This window comes from Chiloscyllium plagiosum, unplaced genomic scaffold (assembly GCF_037043375.1).
Source record: "Chiloscyllium plagiosum isolate Xiang-an unplaced genomic scaffold, Cpla_swu_hap1 HiC_scaffold_2, whole genome shotgun sequence".
Lineage (NCBI taxonomy): Eukaryota > Metazoa > Chordata > Chondrichthyes > Orectolobiformes > Hemiscylliidae > Chiloscyllium > Chiloscyllium plagiosum.
The window spans coordinates 155,079,676-155,096,075 of NW_028270140.1; the positions used below are offsets into that span (position 1 = coordinate 155,079,676).

General features: G+C 45.7%; 1 protein-coding gene across 1 annotated transcript in view; it reads right to left on the bottom strand.

Moving 5' to 3' along the window:
- Positions 1-709: 709 nt before the first annotated feature.
- c9 (complement C9) overlaps positions 710-16,400 on the bottom strand; it is a 73,119-nt gene continuing 57,428 nt past the window's right edge. The window contains 4 exon segments of the mRNA XM_043703045.2: positions 710-1,055; positions 5,993-6,130; positions 6,132-6,139; positions 7,469-7,700. Coding sequence (XP_043558980.2) covers positions 1,026-1,055; positions 5,993-6,130; positions 6,132-6,139; positions 7,469-7,700 — 408 coding nt within the window. The 3' untranslated portion in view covers positions 710-1,025.

Consider the following 16,400-nt stretch of genomic DNA (forward strand, 5'->3'; position numbering starts at 1 on the left):
GAAGAGCCCAGCACATCAGGGCAAAAGGTAAGGCTGAAGTTTTTGCAGCATTCTTCAGTCAGAAGTGCTGAGTGCACGTGTTGACTGTGAGGCTCACAGCCCAAGATCTAGCTGTGACTCTGAGCACCAACTCCCTGACCATTACACTGCTAACCCCAGTACTCAGTCCATAACTCAACCTCTCAACAGTGATATCGTGGAAACCAAACCATGCTCTGAGTATACTGTCCTTAACCCACACACTCACTGAAACTCTCCTAAGGCAATGTCTGACCAGTGTAGAGAGAGCTTTACTTTGATTCTAACCTCGTGCTGTTCCCGTCCTGGGAGTGTTTGATGGGGACTAGTGTAGAGGGAGCTTTACTCTGTATCTAACCCCGTGCTGTCCCTGTGCTGGGAGTGTTTGATGGGGGACAGTGTAGAGGGAGCGTTACTCTGTATCTAACCCCGTGTTGTCCCTGTCCTGGGAGTGTTTGATGGGGGACAGTGTAGAGGGAGCGTTACTCTGTATCTAACCCTGCGCTGTCCCTGTCCTGGGAGTGTTTGATGGGGGACAGTGTAGAGGGAGCTTTACTCTGTATCTAACCTCGTGCTGTCCCTGTGCTGGAAGTGTTTGATGGGGGACAGTGTAGAGGGAGCGTTACTCTGTATCTAACCCCGTGTTGTCCCTGTCCTGGGAGTGTTTGATGCCAACAATGAGAACGTATAATATTTTTGGAATCATTTATTATGAGTATCGAATAGATGTGCCTTTGATGGAAGTTGGCAGTGATGCCCGCTGGGTGATGAGCCGCTGGGTGATGAAGTTGGCAGTGATGCCCGCTGGGTGATGAGCCACTGGGTGATGAAGTTGGCAGTGATGCCCACTGGGTGATGAGCCGCTGGGTGATGAAGTTGGCAGTGATGCCCGCTGGGTGATGAGCCGCTGGGTGATGAAGTTGGCAGTGATGCCCGCTGGGTGATGAGCCGCTGGGTGATGAAGTTGGCAGTGATGCCCGCTGGGTGATGAGCCGCTGGACGTGAGCTCACTTTGCCTCCTCCATTTGGTCTTGGGTCTGAAATGGAAAAGGGATTGCTGTCATTTGGATTCACTGTCAGAGCAAACTGGATGGTTGGTTGGGCGTGAGCTGCATTTCTAGTCCCATTGATTGCAGTGGGAAAGCTGCGTGAGCACCTCAATCAGCCTCACCCAAAATCAAAACCACACCATGGAGTTTCCAATTTGTCCCAGAGAATGCAAAGCACAGATCAAACCTGGCTGAAATAACAATTACGAAATGTAAGAATTCTGTCATCTGAATAATAGTTTTACACTTTACACTGAGTGAGGACCATTTTCACAAAGTGGTTGGGAAATAAACAAGGAGATAGAGAGACTGACAGAGAGAGAGATAGAGAGAGACAGAGAGAGACTGACAGAGAGAGAGACAGAGAGAGAGAGAGACAGAGACAGACTGACAGAGAGGGAGAGAGAGACAGAGACAGAGAGAGAGAAATAGAGAGAGTCTGACAAAGAGAGAGAGATATAGACAGAGAGAGACTGACAGAGAGAGTTAGAGAGAGAGACTGACAGAAAGATAGAGAGACTGACAGAGGGAGAGAGATAGAGAGACAGAGAGAGAGACTGACAGAGAGAGATAGAGAGACAGAGAGACTGAGAGAGAGAGAGAGACTGACAGAAGGAGAGAGATAGAGATACACTGACAGAGAGAGAGAGAGAGACTGACACAGAGAGACTAACAGAGAGAGAGAGAGAGATAGAGAGACTGACAAAGAGAGATTCACAAACTGACAGAATGAGAGATTGTTAGAGACAGGCTGACAGAGAGACTGACACAGAGAGAGTGAGAGAGAGAGATTCAGAAACTGATGGAAAGAAAGACAGACTGACAGAGAGAAAGAGAGTGACAGAGATAGACTGACAGAGAGATAGAGAGAGAAAATAAACTGACAGAGAGAGATAGAGAAAAAGAGGGAAGAGAGATGGGAAATCAGATCTCCATTTCTAGATAGGCTGCATTCATGACAAGGGTAGGTGTGGTAAAAACCTGGAGTCGGAGAAACTAAACAATGGAGGAGGCCGCTCTGCCCCTCAGCCTCTTCTGGCTTTCAATTGGACCATTGCTGATCTGACTCCGAATTCATCAACATAACGGTAGTCCTGCAATTCCGAACATTCCTGTCTCACAAAACTGTTCGGACCTTAACGTCATTAAACAGTGATACTAAATGACACTAACTCATTCCAAACTAATGTAGCATCAGCCCCCCTGCTCCCCAAGAGGCTATCCGAAAAGCCTGGCAGAATGGTTCCCTGTCCGCCATCATGATTGAGGGGCTTAGCAGGGTTTTGGGGGATGCCTCTGATCCTCGTGCCTCACTCTGACAAAAGGGAGCTCAGTCCATCTCTAAAAACATGAACAGAACAGAAAATTACTTCCAGGTCTGCGCAGGACTGATGGGGGAGGTGCTGCACTGTCAAAAAGGGCCCTCTTTTCATAGAACATAGACTAGAGGCCCATCGACCCTCAATGTTGTGCCGACCTGTGAAACCAGTCTGAAGCCCATCTTCACAAACTTGATTGAGATTTTTGAAGAAGTAACAAAGAGGATTGATGAGGGCAGAGCGGTAGATGTGATCTATATGGACTTCAGTAAGGCGTTCGACAAGGTTCCCCACGGGAGACTGGTTAGCAAGGTTGGATCACACGGAACAGGGAGAACTAGCCATTTGGATACAGAACTGGCTCAAAGGTAGAAGACAGAGAGTGGTGTTGGAGGGTTGTTTTTCAGACTGGAGGCCTGTGACCAGTGGAGTGCCACAAGGATCGGTGCTGGGTCCCCTACTTTTTGTCATTTGCATAAATGATTTGGATGCGAACATAAGACGTACAGTTAGTAAGTTTGCAGATGACACCAAAATTGGAGGTGTAGTGGACAGTGAAGAGGGTTACCTCAGATTACAACAGGACCTGGACCAGATGGGCCAATGGGCTGAGAGGTGGCAGATGGAGTTTAATTCAGATAAATGCGAGGTGCTGCATTTTGGGAAAGCAAATCTTAGCAGGACTTATACACTTAATGGTAAGGTCCTAGGGAGTGTTGCTGAACAAAGAGACCTTGGAGTGCAGGTTCATAGCTCCTTGAAAGTGGAGTCGCAGTTAGCTAGGATAGTGAAGAAGGTGTTTGGTCAGAGTACTGAGTACAGGAGTTGGGAGGTCATGTTGCGGCTATACAGGACGTTTGGTTAGGCCACTGTTGGAATATTGCGTGCAATTCTGACCTTCCTATCGCAAAGATGTTGTAAAACTTGAAAGGGTTCAGAAAAAGATTTACAAGGATGTTGCCAGGGTTGGAGGTTTGAGCTGTAGGGAGAGGCTGAACAGGCTGTGGCTGTTTTCCCTGGAGCGTCGGAGGCTGAGGGGTGACCTTATAGAGGTTTACAAAATCATGAGGGGCATGGATAGGATAAATAGACAAAGTCTTTTCCCTGGGGTGGGGGAGTCCAGAACTAGAGGGGCATAGGTTTAGGGTGAGTGGGGAAAGATATAAAAGAGACCTAAGGGGCAACTTTTTCACGCAGAAGGTGGTACGTGTATGGAATGAGCTGCCAGAGGAAGTGGTGGAGGCTGGTACAACTGCAACATTTAAGAGACATTTGGATGGGTATATGAATAGGAAGGGTTTGGAGGGATATAGGCTGGGTGCTGGCAGGTGGGACTAGATTGGGTTGGGATATCTGGTCGGCATGGACGGGTTGGACCGAACGGTCTGTTTCCATGCTGTATATCTCTATGACTCTATGACTGTATAATCTACACTATTCCATTCTCATCCATATGCCTATCCAAAGACCATGTAAGTGCCCTTAAAGTTGATAAATCTACTACTGTTGCAGGCAGTGTGTTCTCGGCCCCTACTACTCTCTGAGTAAAGAAACTACCTCTGATATCCATCCTGTATCTATCACTCCTCAATTTAAAGCTATGTCCCCTCATGCTCGTCATCACCATCAGAGGAAAAAGGCTCTCACTGTCCACTCTATCTAATCCTCTGATCATATTGTATGTCTCTATTAAGTCACCTCTTAACCTTCTTTCTAACGAAAACAGCCTCAAGTCCCTCAGCCTTTCCTCATAAGACCCTTCTCTCCATACCAAGCAACATCCTGGTACATTTCCTCTGAACCCTTTCCAAAGCTTCCACATCCTTCCTGGAATGAGGCAACCAGAACTATATGCAATACTCCAAGTGCGGCCGCACCAGAGTTTTGTAGCAGCTGCAACATGACCTCATGACTCCGAAAATCAATCCTTCAACCAAAAAAAAAAGCTAACACACCATATGCCTTCTTAACAACCCTATCAACCTGGGTGTCAACTTTCAGGGATCTACGTACATAGACACAGAGATCTCTCTGCTCATCTACACTGCCAAGAGATGGAAATGTGTTGCTGGAAAAGCGCAGCAGGTCAGGCAGCATCTAGGGAACAGGAGAATCGACGTTTCGGGCATTAGCCCTTCTTCAGGAATGCCAAAAACCTTACCATTAGCCCAGTGCTCTTTATTCCTGTTGCTCCTTCCCTAGTGAATCACCTCACACTTTTCCACATTAAACTCCATTTGCCACCTCTCAGCCCAGCTTTGCAACTTATCTATGTCCCTCTGTAACCTGCAACATCTTTTGGCACTATCCACAACTCCCCTGACTTTAGTTGGTTGAATCCTTACAATCTGGCAACTGGCTGTTTGGCCAAGCAACTCCACACCGACTCTCTGAAGAGTATCCTACCCAAGAGTATCCTTTCCTATCCATTCCTCTACATTTATCCCTAACCTACACATCCCTGAACACCAAGGGACAATTTAGCACAGTCAATTCACCCTAACCTGCACATCTTTGGATTGTGGGAAGAAACCGGAGCACCCGGAGGAAACCCACCCAGACACGGGGAGAATGTGCAAACTCCACACAGACAGTCGCCTGAGGCAGGAATTGAACCCGGGTGTGAGGCAGCAGTGTCATCTGCCAATTACTAACTTATCCTTTTATACCCTCATCCAGATCATTTATAAAAATGACAAACAACAGTGGACCCAAAACAGACCCTTGTGGTACACCACTAGTAACTGAACTCCAGGATGACTATTTCCCATCAACCACCACTCTCTGTCTTCTTTCAGCCAGCCAATTTCTGATCCAAACTGCTAAATCACCCTCAATCCCATGCCTCCTATTTTGTGCAATAGCCTACCGTGGGGAACCTTAACAAATGCCTTACTGAAATCTATATACGCTTCATTAACGGCTTTACCCTCATCTACCTGTTTGTTCACCTTCTAAAGAATTCAGTGACCTATGCTTCACAAAACCGCACTGACTATCCCTCATCAAATTATTCCTCTCTTATAACCCTTTCCAACACTTTACCCACAACCGAAGTAAGGCTCACTGGTCTATAATTACCACTGTTGTCTATACTCCCCTTCTTGAACAAGGCAACAACAATTGTTACTATCCAGTCTTCTGGCACTATTCCTGTGGACAATTGATGACATAAAGATCAAAGCCAAAGTCTCTGCAATCTCCTCCCTCGCTTCCCAGAGAATCCTAGGATAAATCCCATCTGGCCCAGGGGACTTATCTATTTTCACTCTTTCCAGCATTGCTAGCACCTCTTCCTTATGAACCTCAATTCCGTCTAGTCTAAAAGCCTGTGTGTCAGCATTCTCCTTAATAACATTGTCTTTTTCAAGTGTGAATATTGATGAGAAACGTTCATCAAACCAAGGCCTCATCTCTCTCTCGGGAAGACACAGAGAATCTGACAGTGCTATATCAGTGGATAGTAGGGGATATCGATGTAGACTGAGGATATATCCCCATTGTCCCTGAAAATATTTATCTCTCAATCGACAGCATGTCTTTATCATACAGGGTCAGTGAGTTTTCACTTTTCCCGTGACCTCAGTGCCACATACAGTTCTTTACCTCAGCAGTGACGGGTGCCCTGGTTCTCCCCCGCACATGGGACACCTTCACCCTGTGTGCCCACGCACTGTCGGCTACGGACTTGTTGGTTGTTGCTACAGGAGGACCACTCTGACCAGCAGCTCCACTGCCCATCGGTGTAACCTGCTGCTCAGTGAGGAGAAGAGAGATGCAGTTCATTGCTGCTTCATACAATCCACCAACACCATCCCCAATCACAGTCTCAATCCCAACCCCCAACCTCCAACCCCAAACCTTAACCCCATCCCCAATCCTAATCCCAAACCCCAACCCCAACCCCAACCTCATTCCCAATCCTAATCCCAACCCAAACCCCAATCCCAAACCTTAACCCCAATCTCAAACCCCAACCCTAATCCCAATCCCAACCTCCAACTCCAAATCCCAACCCCAACACCAACCTCATTCCCAGTCCTAATCACAACCCAAACCCTAACCCCAAACCCCAGCTCCAATCCCAATGCCAAACCCCAACCCAAATCTCAATCCCAACCCCCAAACACCAACCCAAACCCTGCACCGAACCCAACCCACCTTCACATCCCTGGGATACCATCCCTCAGTCTACTGTGAGACTCTCACCCATCCCCAAGGGAGAGTGTTCTCTCACCCTGTTCTTGCTGACCCCCATGAACACTCCCCCCCCACTCCCCTCACCCACCCAAATGCCCAAGCGCCTACCTTCTGCTGGGAGTTCTTTCCAAAGGTAACTGTCCGGTGAGCTGGCACTCCTGCCACCCCATTGGAGGTGGGTTTGTAGACACAAAAGCTCCTACATCTACTCACAATCGTAGACTTGTTTATCCGAACTCCACATTCGCCCACAGGAACTATCCCACACTCGCTACTAACCATTCAGGAACCTGGAGTCTTTATCGCTGCACCAACGCCCCCTTTTATCACTTTCTGATCCAGAACTCAAACACCACTCCCCTACATCCTGAATCCACCCAGGGCACTCTGGGACCTGATAACAAATTGGGCAAGACTGGCTATGACATATATTGGTCCCTGGGCTAATTCCAGGAGTTGCTTTGGTGGTGATGGGGTAATGTTGGAGGGTTTGTACCTCACTGGGTTTGGTGACAGGTTTGGGAGTTGGTGGAGCAGCTCTGACCCACCCTCTCATTCCCTCTTACAGTGACAGGGTGGTCTCCCAGCTCAGTAACCTTCCAGTTATTGAGAGGTTTACCTAGTGTTTGCAGACCTACTTGTTAACGTGCAACACCTCCCCCACCCCTGAACAAACCCCTTCAATGGACCGAATGGAATATAGCTTTGGAGTAAGTGATTGGATTTCCAGGGGGTGTGACCCCAGGGTAACTGGACCCTGTGGAAGGGGAAAGGGAGGGGCGGGAGTTTCAGCGAGAGGTTGGGAGAGTGTGCCAACCACTTGAGAGTGTTGGGAAGCTGGGTGAGCTGGCATGTCCTTCTCCAGAGCAGGCCCAGACCTACCTTTGCCTTTGTTTTGCGGTTTGGGGATTTCACAGGCTAGGCCCTGGAACATCATGCTGCACAGGCACCGACACTGGCCATCCAGCTGGATCACTGTGCCACCGTTCATACACGGGGCACACTTACACACGCTGTACTCTGCCTCATAGTCAGAGATAGCTCGCTCCAGGTTCTGCCTGATCACTGTGGCATCTCTCATTGTGACTGGGACCAAACTGTAGACTGGCACCACCTGGCAGAGGCAACATTGCAGTCAGTGACCAACATGTGGCTAGAAAAGATCATAGAAATCATACAGTGCACACGAGATCCTTCAAGGCTGTCCCACTAAAACTACGTTCAATCCACCGAAGCCCCACTTGACCCATGGCCTTGAATGTTATGACAGTTCAAGTGGTCATCCAAGTACTGCTTCCTGCATCAACTACCCTCCCATTGCAGACTCCCCTTGCCCTCTGGGTGAAAAGGTTTCAACTCTGCTCTAGACCTCCTGATCCTCACCTTAAAATGATATACTGCTGTTGTTGATCATCCAAATGAGGGGAACAGCTTTCTCGTCGCCCTTGTCCATGCTCCTTATAATCTTAAACACTTCCACCAAGTACCTCTGCCCCATCCCCCTCCCCTCTACACCCACTTCTGTGTTCCAGAGAAAGCATCCTGAGCCTATCCAGCCTCTTTTCATCAGCTGGGCAATCCGGCTTGTCCTCACACAACTGGAATGGCAGGATTTTATGAATTGACATTTAGTATTCACTCCACACACAAACCAACTTTTAACCAACTTGCCCATCTCACCAGCGCTCTCTCTCTCTCTCTCTCTGTCACCATAATCTTTTAAAAATCTTCATTTAAGTTTGAGACTTCAGTCCCAGATCCAAATTTCCCATCCTCAAACTGAATGTGGAAATTTTGGCTGCAGAGATTTTGGAATGCATTGATGGTAATCTCCCAGAGATTTTCTGGATTCTGAATCAGTCTGAGCTGTGATGTAGCTGCTCCTTTAACAAGGTTACGCTGTCCTTGTTTGTTTTTCAGAGAGGTCATAAGAGCAGCAGTTCCGAAAAGTCTAGGTTTGAAGGGTTTTAGGGCTGGTTTGAGTATAGCTAACAGATACTGCCTCAGGCGAAAGACTTTTAAGCTTAAAAAGAAACCCTTGTACAATGAAAGGGGAGTGGCCAGTTCCCCCAGCTCAGCTTTTCTCTGGTTTGGTTTGAGCAGTCTGGTTGTTCACTGAAAGTGGTCAGTCAGTTATGAGGCTACTGGACCAAGTAACAGCTGCAATGAAGAAGGTGTTCCATGCTGAATCTCTCCACCAATTCTCTCTCCTGTAACACCCTGTGTTTGATTGTATCTTTTATTTTGCAAAGGAGTATCTATGGGGATTGTTCCCACTATTTGGAAAAGCATCATTAAGTTGGGAGGAACTGTTGGGTTTTTGGATAGGTTATTCTATATTCTATTCTCTTTCATTTGCGTTTCATTCGGTGATCTTGCAAATAAATTCCGTTTTGTTTAAAATTGATTGGTTAGGCTAGCTGCATCCATCCTGGAATATCCCCATTTCCGCCAGCTTAAAACAACGGGCAAAGTTAAGGCCCGAGCTAATTTCTTGAAATGTGCTGAGAGGGTCTGCCCTGGTCCATAACAGATTGGGGGCTCTTTGCAGGATTTGTTCTCGAGTTCCGAATCGGGGTTCAGGTTGATGGACCCAAAGGCAGCGAGTGGGAAGTGTTAGCATCTTTTGTTCCTAGTGTTGAATTCGGTTGGTTTAAACATTGCGTGGGATAGCAATGGCTTTTTCAGTCACCGGAGATTTTCTTGGGTGTGGAAGAAGTGACTTGGGAGGTTTTACAAAAACGTGATTAAGGCCAAGCTGCTGGCATTAGCAGTCAAGCTAGACTTGGAGCTGCCTCCTTTCACGAGGAAATGAGAGACAGCAATAGCTCAGCATTTAACTTTGCTGGAAATGCCTTCAGAAACTTTAGAGTTGGCTAAAATTCAATCGAAAATGAAGCAACGTGAGTTAGCGGCAAAAGATAAGGAAAGAGCAACAGAAATAAAATGGTTTGAATTATGATTAAAAGCAGAGGAAAGAGAGAAGGAGAGAGGGAAGAGAGGAAGAAAGTGAGGGAGTTTCAACTTCAGAAATTGGCACTTGGACAAGAAAGTCAGCTTAAAAGGATGGTGAAGAAGGCTGAAGGTAGGCTTAGTGAGGAAGAGAGTGAAGATGAGCAAACCCATGGTAGCCAAAGGCCTGGTGAGAATCTGTTGAAATATATTCGAGCATTGCCGAAATTTGAGGAGAAGGATGTGGAAGTCTTTCTCATCTCATTGAATCCTGAGGGACAGGCTGACAGTGTATTTGGGAAAGGCAAAGATTGATTAGGGATAGTCAACATGGCTTGATGTGTGGGAAATCATATCACACTAACTTAATTGAGTTTTTTGAAGAAGTAACAAAGAGGATTGATGAGGACAGGATGGTAGATGTGACCTAAATGGACTTCAGCAAGATATTCGACAAGGTTCCCCATGGGAGACTGGTTAACACAGTTAGATCTCATGAAATACAGGGAGAACTAGCCATTTGGATACAAAACTGGTTCAAAGGTAGAAGACAGAGGGTGGTGGTGGAGGGTTGTTTTTCAGACTGGAGGCCTGTGACCAGTGGTGTGCCACAAAGATCAGTGCTGGGTCCTCTGCTTTTCATCATTTATATAAATGATTTGGATGTGAGCATAAGGGGTATAGTTAGTAAGTTTGCTGATGACACAAACATTGGAGGTGTAGTGGACAGTGAAGAAGGTTACCTCAGATTACAATAGGATCTTCACCAGATGGGCTAATGGGGTGAGGAGGGGCAGATGGAGTTTAATTTAGATAAATGTGAGGTGCTGCATTTTGGAAAGGCAAATCAGAGCAGGACTTATACACTTAATGGGAAGGTCCTAGAGAGTGTCGCTGAACAAAGAGACCTTGGAGTGTGGGTCCATAGCTCCTTGAAAGTAGAGTCACAGGTAGATAGGATAGTGAAGAAGGCATCTGCTATGCTTTCCTTTATTGGTCAGAGTATTGAATACAGAAGTGGGGAGGTCATGTTGTTACTGTACAGGACATTGGTTAGGCCACTCTTGGAATACTGCGTGCAATTCTGTTCTCTCTGCTATAGGAAGAATGTTGTGAAAATTGAAAGGTTTCAGAAAAGATTTACAAGGATGTTGCCAGGGTTGGAGGATTTGAGCTGTAGGGAGAGGCTGAACAGGCTGGGGCTGTTTTCCCTGGAGAGTCGGAGGCTGAGGGGTGACCTTATAGAGGTTTATAAAATCATGAGGGACATGGATAGGGTAAATAGACAAAGTCTTTTCCATGGAGTGGGGGAGTCCAGAACTAGAGGGCATAGGTTTAAGGTGAGAGGGGAAAATATTTAAAAGGGACCAAGGGGCAACTTTTTCACACAGAGGGTGGTACGTGTATGGAATGAGCTGCCAGAGGATGTGGTGGAGGCTGGTACAATTGCAACATTTAAGAGGCATTTGGTTGGGTATATGAATAGGAAGGGTTTGGAGAGATATTGGCCAAGTGCTGGCAAACAGGACTATAATAGGTTAAGGTATTTGGTTGGCATGGATGGATTGGACTGAAGGATTCAGTTTCCATGCCGTACATCTCTATCACTCTATTTGAAAAGGTAGCTAAACAATTGCTGTTGCCAGTGATCTTGACGGCTTTGTTGATCCAAACAAAACTTGGAGGTACAGCTAGTGAGGTCTTCACATCATTGTCAAAGGAGATACCTGGGGAGTATGAGGAGGTGAAGAAAGCCATCTTAAGTGCACCTGAGCTAATACCAGAAGCCTATAGACAATGTTTCAGGAATCTAAGGAGGGAACCTGGTCAAACCTACAGGAGTTTGAAAAGGTCAAACAAAGTAATTTTGATAGGTGGACAAGGGCATTAAAAATAGAGCAAACCTATGACACTCAGAGATCAATTATTTTGGAGGAGTTCAAACATTCACTTCCTGAAGTATTGAGAACTCATGTGGAAGAGCAGAGAGTTAAAACGACTGATGGTTATGAGTTAGTTCATAAATCAAAGTTAGGCTTCCAAAATCAATTTCAATCCTTTAGGGATAGAAACTGGGGAAAAGAGGAATCCTCACGTGGAGAGGGAATGGTAGATCTCGGTGAAGATCATAAGGAGAACTTAGCACAGAGTAAAAAGGAAACCCTTAGGGGGGGGAAGGGAAGTTAAAAAAGCTCCGTGTTTTCACTGCAATAAAGTTGGCCACATGAAATCACAGTGTTGGTGGGTTAGGAAAAGCACTGGGAAGCGGGATGTAAGGAAACAGGATAAGCCTATGGAGGTTAGAAAGCTGCACCAGAATGTAAAACCTGGCCAGAGATTGGTTAAGGAGGAAGTGCCAGATCTTCATAAACCATTTACCTGCGAAGGTGAAGTTTGTTCGCATAGGCCGGGAGCAGCAGGTAAAGAGGCTACAACATTGAGAGATGCAGGATCCTCTCAATCTGTAATGTTGAAAGATGAAGAGATATGTACCTCTGAAGGACTATTGCCAGAAAATATGCTAGTGACGGAAATTCACGGTGAGACAAGAAGCGCTCAATTAGGTAAAGTGATGTTAGAGTCCACTGAAGAGTGGAAGAGTTACGGTAGAAGTACTGAACAAACTCTCAGCTCCAGGAATACAATTTGTCCTTGCTAACGATATAGCTGGTTCACAGGTAGGAGTGCTGTCTACCATGATTGAAAAACCAGTGGAAACTCGGGCAATGGAACTAACATAGGACACATATCCTGGGTTTTTCCTGTCTGTGTGGTAATGAGGTCGCAAAGTCACCAGTTGGAACAGGAGAGATCAAAGGGTACATATAGAAAAGTTGAAGTGGAATTAGCAGAGACCGTGTTAGATCAGATAGTTGACACAAACTAGAGGCAGATAGACGACAATGCAGACATTTTCAGTTCAGATAAATTAACTGAGTTACAGCAGAAAGATGAACATTTAAAGGAATTGTATCAAAAGGCATCCACGGAAAAAGAATCTGAACATATCACTAATCATATTGTCATTAAAATGATGTCTTAATGAAGAAATGGAGACCATTACATGTTCAGGCAGGTGAGAAATGGATGGAAGTTCATCAAGTTGTATTGCCGGTTGGGTATAGACAGGAGGTGTTGCAGGTAACAACAGTTAGGGTCAGTTAGGAGTGAAAAACACTCAAGCTAAAATACAAAAACATTTTTACTAGTCTGGAGTGCACAGGATGTGGTTGAATTTTGCCAGACATGTCATATATGTCAGGTAATTGGAAAACTACAGGCAGTAATAAAACCCACACATTTAATACCTATTCCTGCATTTCAGGAACTTTTTACAAGAGTCTTAATTGATTGCTTAGGACCCCTACTTCAAACAAAAGTGGGAATCAGTATTTGTTAACAATAATGGATGTGTCTACTAGATTTCCAGAGGCCGTTCCATTATGCAATATCACAGTAAAAGGGTCTGTAGAGGAATCACTCAAATTTTCACTAGCTATGGACTAGCCCCAGAGATATAACCAGACCAAGAGTCAAACTTCACATTGAAATTATTCAGGGAAGTTATGGACAGCTTCGGAATAAAACAATTCAAATCTACTGCATACCATCCAGAGTCCCAGGGAGTACTAGAGAGGTGGAATTAAAGATTATGTTGAGGGCTTATACCAGGACTATCCAGATGATTGGGATAAAGGAATTCCGTTTGTACTTTTCCTAATCAGAGATGCACCAAATGAATCGATCAAATTCAGTCCATTTGCATTAGTTTTTGGGCATGAAGTGGGAGGACCACTAAAATAGATTAAGGAGAAAACGGTAAGTCAGAATTCAGAAACCACATATTTGGACTGTGTGTCAAATTTTTGAAAGACATAAAAGAGACCTAAGGGACAACTTTTTCACACAGAGGGTGGGACGTGTATGGAATGAGCTGCCAGAGGATGTGGTGGAGGCTGGTACAATTACATTTAAAAAGCATCTGGATGGGTACATGAATGGGAAGGGTTTGGAGGGATATGGGCCAGCTGTTGGCAAATGGGACTAGAATAATTTAGGATACTTGGTCAGCATGGACAAGTTGGACCAAAAGATCTGTTTCTGTGCTGTGCATCTCTATGATTATGACTCTGTGTTCTCTAATCTTTCAAGTGGAACTTGAATCCACAACTCACAATGTACCAATGAGACACAACTGATTGCAGTATAACCAGAGAAGGTTTGTACATGACACAGAGTATAGAGATAACATTCTTGTATTTCTAAGTTGCCTGCTGGTCTAAGGAAAGACTGGGAAACTGATACAAACTACAAATAGAAACCAGATGTGACCATTGGACCCTGTTTTTCTGTTTAGTAGGACCATGACATTTGATCTTTTCTGTCCTGTACACTCCCAGTCTGGGTGATTGATGTCTGTGTGTGAGCCAATATTGGTATGGTCTCCACTGAACTGTGCTAAGGCCAATGTCCTCGCCAACTACATAATAAGAAAAATAGAGAGGAGCTTAAACTGAAGGGGTGGCACAGTGGCTGAGTGGTTAGCACTGCTGCCTCACAGTGCAAGGGACATACCTCGGGTGACTGTCAAAGTGACTCAACTTGCACATTCTCCCTGTGTCTGCGTGGGTTTCCTCCCACAGTTTAGTAGGACCATGACTGGTCTGACCATATTTGGAATTCTACTTTTCCATCTACCCTCGCGAACACTCATCCATCAGGAATTTATTCACCACTGTCTTAAAAATAATAATTGATCGCACCTCCAATGCCTTCTGAGATAGAGCGTCAAAGCCACACAATCCTCCGAAAGGAAAACATTTCTCCTCATCTCTGACCTAAAAGGGTGGCCCCTGATTTTAAAGCTGTACCCCTAGTTCTGGACTGCTCCCCCCACCCCCTCAAGAGGATACAACCCTCCCACATCCACGTTGTCAATATCATGCAAGATCTTGATACACTTCCATCAAGTCAGCTCTCAGTTTTCTAAAATCTAGTGGAAACAAACTGAGTCTGTCCAACCTTTCCTGATAAAACATCCCACTCACTCCAGGTATCAATCCAATACACATCCTCTGAACTGTCTTCAATGTATTTGCATCCATCCTTAAATCAGGAAAAGCCAGACTGCACACAGTATTGAGATGGCCGTAATGGGGAAGTACCGATGTTGGACTGGGGTGGACAAAGTCAGAAGTCACATGACTCTAGGTTATAGCCCAACAGGTTTGTTAGAAATCACAAGCTTTCGGAGCTCTGCTCCTTCGTCAGGTGACATGATTAGATTAGATTCCCTACAGTGTGGTAACAGGCCCGTCGGCCCAACAAATCCACACCTACCCTCCGAAGAGTAACCTAGCCCCCTCTGACTAAGGCACCTAACACTATGGACAATTTAGCATGGCAATCCACCCTGACCTGCACATCTTTGGGCTGTGGGAGGAAACCCACGCAGACACTGGGAGAATGTGCAAACTCCACACAGGCAGTTGCCCGAGGCTGGAATTGAACCTGGGACTCTGATACTGTGAGGCAGCAGTGCTACCCACTGAGCCACACATCGGTTACGACTTCTATTAAACCCATGGGATTATAACCTGGTGCCATGTGACTTCTGAGTATGAGATGGATCTCATCAATGTATAACTGAAGATCAGGAACATTTGATCTTTTCTGTCCTGTACACTCCCAGTCTGGGTGATTGATGTCTGTGTGTGAGCCAATATTGGTATGGTCTCCACTGAACTGTGCTAAGGCCAATGTTCTCGCCAACTACATAATAAGAAAAATAGAGAGGAGCTTAAACTGAAGGGGTGGCACAGTGGCTGAGTGGTTAGCACTGCTGCCTCACAGTGCAAGGGACATACCTCGGGTGACTGTCAAAGTGACTCAACTTGCACATTCTCCCTGTGTCTGCGTGGGTTTCCTCCCACAGTTCAAAGATGTGCAGGTTAGGTGGATTGGCCATGGGAAATACAGGTTTATAGAGATAGGTGAGTCTGGTTAGGATGATCTTTGGAAAATCGATGTGCATTGAATGGCTTACTTTCACACTGTAGGGATTCTATGAATAACACTCTTTTATGTCCAATTCCTTTCATAATGTAAGGCTCTGGTCAGATCACATTTGGAGTACTGTGCGCAGTTTTGGGCCCCATATCTCAGGAAGGATGTACTGGCTCTGGAGTGTGTTCAGAGGAGGTTCACGAGAATGGTCCCAGGAATGAAAAGCTTAACACGTGAGGAATTTTTGAGGACTCTGGGTTTATACTGTTTGGAGTTTAGAAGGATGGGCGGGAATATATTAGAAACATACAGAATACTGAATGGCCTGGACAGAGTGGATGTTGGGAAGATGATTCCATAGGTTGGAGAGACTGGGACCCGAGGGCACAGCCTTAGAATAAAGGGGACACCTTTTAGAATGGAGATAAGGAGAAATGTCTTCAGCCAGAGCGTGGGGAATCTATGGAATTTACTGCCGCAGAAGGATGTGGAGACCCAGATCATTGAGTATATTTAAGACTGAGATCGATATGTTCTTGAGTATCAAGGAGATCAAGGGTTATGGGGAGAGAGTGGGAGAATCGGGTTGAGAAACTTATCAGCCATGATTGAACGGTGGAGCAGACTCGATGGGCTGAATGGCCTGATTTCTGATGGTCTATAATAAAGGAGAACATCCGACTATCCTTCCTGAGGATGTGCTGTACCTGCGTTCTCATATTTTTGTTCGTCAGTGGAATACCTCAATCTTGCTGTGATCATCAGTCATTTAATATTCTACACTTTTATTTTTTCTGCCAAAGTAAATACAGTAGCGCCTCGAACCCGTTCACGAACAAATCGGTTTCCGAACAGG